The sequence below is a fragment of the Gavialis gangeticus genome, unplaced genomic scaffold, assembly GCF_001723915.1.
Source record: "Gavialis gangeticus isolate Ggan-Ray unplaced genomic scaffold, GavGan_comp1, whole genome shotgun sequence".
Lineage (NCBI taxonomy): Eukaryota > Metazoa > Chordata > Crocodylia > Gavialidae > Gavialis > Gavialis gangeticus.
In genome coordinates this window covers 12767625-12772972 of record NW_017728996.1, presented here as the reverse complement: position 1 = coordinate 12772972, position 5348 = coordinate 12767625, and the positions used below count along the sequence as shown (strand labels likewise).

General features: G+C 42.0%; 1 protein-coding gene across 3 annotated transcripts in view; it reads left to right on the top strand.

The window, feature by feature from the left end:
• MCTP2 (multiple C2 and transmembrane domain containing 2) overlaps positions 1–3795 on the top strand; it is a 235120-nt gene extending 231325 nt beyond the window's left edge. For all 3 annotated transcript variants that reach the window (XM_019504031.1, XM_019504030.1, XM_019504029.1), the window contains one exon: positions 1205–3795. In XM_019504031.1, coding sequence (XP_019359576.1) covers positions 1205–1273 — 69 coding nt within the window. In that variant the 3' untranslated portion in view covers positions 1274–3795. The remainder of the gene's footprint in view (positions 1–1204) is intronic.
• The last annotated feature ends 1553 nt before the right edge of the window (positions 3796–5348 follow it).

Sequence of the window (5348 nt, the reverse complement as noted above, 5' to 3'; positions counted from 1 at the left end):
GTGGGGAGGGAAGCTCAGCAAAGATAATCATTGAGACACGGCACTTAAGTGTATGTGCATCTTTGCTGTTGTTGTTCTGGAGTGCACCAGATTTGCGGCAAGGCCTTGCCACTTGTCCTTTTAATGTTTGTATTTAAAGATAAGCTGCTTTTCCATCTATGCTGTATTTAAGATTGATATTTTACCATTTCCTTGAATGCTTCCTGTCATCTTTGGGTCCTTTTTGTTGAAGGAAAATGAAGCTATTTTGCTGTGAGGAAGTGCTGGTAAAACGTCTGATGGGCTAGGCCGTCCTAGGGGAGTTTTGTCCAAATGCTAAAAATAGTAAGCACATGTGGCTTCCAACACGAGATGCTAATTAAAGCCATTCCATGGCAGTATCAAAGCCATCTCTGTCCACTCCACTTTACATGTTGTTAAAGCACCTTTGTTTCATTGTGCTACTACTGTGAGTTATAAAATGCCCTATGTTATAGCGTGTTAACAGCACACTATTAGCAAACGTGCTGGATAAAAGACAGAGGAGGATGAAAATGAAGGCGTCCTCAGCATAAGATTCCCATGGTTTCAAAGGGGGGACACTTGTCTGTAATGCAGCAGACATTGGCCATTGGGGATTATACCGCATTTGGGCTTATCCCAGATGTTTTAACCATTATATCACAAACCAAATGTCTGTGGAAGGGGGCAGGGAATCTCTGTCTAAGTTCAATTCAGGAAAATAGTTTCTGCTTTAAAATGATTAAAGAGGTCCAGACCCCAGTATCTGAGTATAGCTTACGACAACGTATAGGATAGTAGGATCCACTTACTTTATAAATCCCAATAGGAGTTTATTAAATATATGGGTAGTTACCAGGGCTAAAACACACACCATGCATGCACATGCGCACAGACAGACATGCTCCCACACAACTCGGAAACAAACCCAACATAAGGGTTGGCCCTGCATTACTGAGACCAGGTAGAGTCCCATGCATCTCATTAGAACAATCTGCTTTTAATATTTTTGTTTCAAGAAATGATGCATGACTTCTCAAATCCTTCCTGCAATTAATCCCCCATGTTCCTGTGTTTAGAAAATGATTCATTACTTTTGAACCTTCCTTAGTTTCTCTCAGTTTGTCCTTGGGGAGCCATTAACACACACTGTAGTGAGCTAGAGTTACCTAACTGCAGACGTCATGTCTATTTGTTTTTACAGGTGCAGTATGTTGAATTGAAACCATATAGCAATGCCAGTCTCTTTAGGAAGAAGCGGAGCACTCCATAGGATGCAGACAGCTTTTGGAATGCAGCATCCATCTCCGTACACACACGCGCGCACACACTTTCTTCCCCCACTCCTCCTTTTTGGTTCAAATCAACACTATAATCACTGTCGCGGACCTGCCGCAGTTCACTTGGAGATGTGCGTTTCTGTTCTTTTCCACCTAAACTTATCCTGCCTCGGTTTTCTGGCATCAAGATCCAATTTAACAAGAAGAGAGGAGACTGTATAGACTGGCTAAAGCAGGAAGGAAACAAATGTGCAACTGTGCCTTTTTACTTAGCTTACCTAGGGAGGCTCAAATGTGGCGGCACTTCTCTTTTGTATGTAGGAAGTGATCGTTCCTCCTAGGGTAGCAGATCAGCGAAGCTGATGCGAGGAGAGGCTCTGAACTAGTTCTTAACATATCCAACAGATTTACAATATGATACGCAAGCTCTTCTTTTCTCAGTTACACTGCTTGAACAGAAGATGGGTATCAAAGACTCGTTAATTCAGTGCTCAGACCCCTTCTATGCAGAGCAATTTATGTTTTAGAAAGTTGTTTTTTTTAATCACAATTAGCAGAAAGAGCTGAAAGCTCCTGCGGTATCTCAATTTTTCATCCAGTATGCCTGTGTTTGAAAAACTGCGGTTAACCCTTTGATGTGCAAATCTTCTGCCAGGAGGTCCAGTGCTGGCAACGGACGCGTTGGAATCAGCTGCTGGGGAAGAGCTGAGAAAATTTAGAAAACATAACTCACTGACCTGTGTTTTCTGTCTGGCCTGGTTATATAATGCCATCTCTGATTTTTCAGCATGCTGGTTGCTTTTATCCAGATCCAGAGATGTCAACACTGTGGCTCTAGAAGCAAAGTAAGTTAAAACCATTAAAAAACAGGTGCTTGAGCAGGAGAGCACAGGCCCCAACCTAGTGCTTGTAGACCTGTTGCTTCAGTGCACTAGCTCTCAGACTTCAGGCTACTAACTACTGATGTCCTATGGAGTTCTTCCTGGTGCTTCACAGAGCAAAATGAGTGGTATTTTGGGAGGGGAGATGGGCTTTTGAGACAAATATCATTCTTATAATACTGTGATTCCTATATAGACAGCACTTTTTATCCATAAACAACAATGCATTACTAAGCTGGGCAGCCCTATTCTGTATGAGGAAATTGAGACGCAGAGCCAAGAAGGCAGCCGGAGTCCATGACATTTCAGTGGGGTTTGTACCAAGATTTTTTCTTAGGTGGTGTGAAATCCCACTAACTCAATACCACAGTGACAGAGATGGGACTGAAATGTAGGACACATCCCAATCAGGTCTCCCAGTCCCCAGTATTTTTCATGAAGTGGTTGACAGAGTAAAAAAATGGGAGAACCACTGGATACTGGTTATTTTAATTTGACTGATTATTGGCCTTAAAGTAGAGCAGGAATTGCAGTGCTTTATTATTCAGTGAAGTCATGCCCAACACCACCATCTTTCCGTGGAGCAAAGTGCATGCCTGTTGCAAAAGAAAGCTAACCAAGGAATGGATTATTCTTCTAATCCAATCATTCTTTGATAATTTAGTTTTTAAAAGACCCTTAAGAGCCCTTCTTTATGCCTCAGTTTAAGGTGCGACAATTTTATATACATTTTATAAAGACCTGTATTTTATCAGCATTTATGTAGATTTATATGAGAGGATGGAAAAGAGATGTAATTAATTTGTAATTAATTATCTAATTTAAAAAAGGAAAAAAAAAACCCTGTGTATATATGGAAATGTGCATATAAAAGTAACTATACATGTACAGTGCTTGTATGATGTATGCACGTGGGATAGTGGGAAAACGTACACACTAAAAAATCTTCAGAGAAATTGGTTATGAAAAATGCCAAAGATTGTAAAGCTTATTGTCTTGTGTCTGTTCTTCTTCATCTTTTATCTTTCCCGGTATGTCTGTCTGGCTGAGCCAGATCTCTGCATGATTTGATTTACTTCAAGTTAATGAAGCTGGTTGGAAGAGTCTTGTAGAAATTATAAAAGCTCCAGTAAATCTCCTATTTGTATGTACAATAGATGTCCATGGACCCCTTTGTTAAACCAGTTACTCAATCTTGTGTGTAAACAAAGCCTCGCTGTCTTGCTTTAAACTATCATCTAGTGTATCCTACTGTAGCTTGTCATTTTGCAAGGACCAAGTTGGACTTTTTTATGAGATGTATGAGATCTACTTACTCATTTGAATGAAAACATTTAACTGCCAGAAAAATACCTTATTTATTCAGAAATTGGGACCAATATTTTAATAGTATTTTTTTTCCTATATAAGTTTCCGTGTGACCTGATTTCTGTTCAGGAGACAGGGTAATATATATTTTTTAAAATGTAGATATGTGTTTGTTTTTATGTAGAATAACTTGTATTAGATCATCATGGTGGAGACCTACCAAACAAAGGGTTTGGGAAAGGCCAGTACCTGTACACATTGCAATGTGTGATTTGTTATGATAAATAATGTTTTGAAATGCAGTAAAAAGTTTGATTTTAAACTGTGATTTGCTTGATTAATCTGTTTAGAATGCAAGTTTCCTGTTGGCTGTAGACAACCTATTGTAGCACTGTACTCAGTATCTGACCACAATGAGTAAGCAAGCACATGATACTTAAAATATACATGATAAGGACACAATAAAACAGCTAAAGCTAAAGGTTGGGATTGGGAATGTATTGAAATGGGGCTTGTGTTCTTCTTGGGGATAAGACAGGTAATCTCCCAACTTCCATGAGAAGCAATTAGTGGCTTGGGTATTTTCTTGGTCTGCCCCATATGGCCCTGTGTGACTGCTCTGCATTCAAATGATTCATTTCTTTTCTCCCCATACTGTATTTCCCCTTCATACAGAGGCAAAAAAAATGGGAGATGGATGTGTGGCAGGGACTGGGTCCCTCTTAGGTGAGCACTTGGGGCCAATGACATGGTCAACTGCTGCTTGTTACACGCCTGGGTTCACAGGGGGTAAGGATACATCAGTGCATGTGTTTCAAACTGCATTCAAGCAATTCACTATAGGTTTAGATACATAGTCATATGATCATTATATTGCTTAAGCCAGTGGTTCTCAAACTTGTTAGACTGAAGGTACACCTTGAAAAATGCCAGCTCTTAGCTTTCACTTGTTTTGTGACTCAAAAAAATAATAAGAGTAGTTCTTCTGTTGTAAAGAACTCAGAGGATGCATCCACACAAGCAGGCATGTGCGCTTGCAGCAGCTCAAATAGAAGTGGTGCAAATTTAAGCTGGGGCTTTTTGCCTCGGTGCGTGTGCCCGGACATGCAGTTTGCTGTGGGGCAAATGCCTGGCTCCACCCAGATCTGCAGCCAGGGGGAGCTAGAGGCTGGGGCCAGCATGTGTGCTGCCCTGGCAAGCAGCTCAGGGCTACTTGCTCTCAGGAGCTTCTGGGGCCCAGCCAATTGGTACCTGGGGACACTCCCCCTTGTGCCAGCTGGACTGCTGCAGCAGCCCTGAGAGCTCCCTGCACCCTCTACCCACTACAGCAGTGTAGCAGTAGGGGTGGGAGCCTGGCTGTGACTTGTTGCCACCTGCAACAGCTTATGGCCTCAAGGCTGCTCACCTGCCAGATGGGGGGACTGCATGGCCACTAGAGGCATCTGCACTTCTGAGTCAGCTGCCAGTGGGCTGTAGCAGCACAGTTGGCCTTTGTGTGGCACTACTGCCATGTGTGGCAGCCATCACCCAGAAGATGTTGTCAGTATGGTGGCCTGCTTTGAACTGTCAAAGCATGTTCTCCTGGCCCCAAGTGGCCAGGTCAGCCACCTCCAGCTGGGTGCTGGGTGCCAGCTCTGAGCAGGCTCCTTTGCCTGGGTCCTGGCACTTGTCTCATTAGCAGGAATTCTGGTGCTGCCTATTTAAAAACTGCAAAATCCCTGATAAAAAAAATCCCTCTTTAAAGCACCCCAAAATCCATGTTCTTCCACAAGTAAAACAAAAAACCACTAGACATACATCTATATAGAGAGAGAGTTCAAATCAGTTGGGCAATGCTTTATTGTTATTTCTACAACTTTAAAGCAATTTAGAAGTCTAC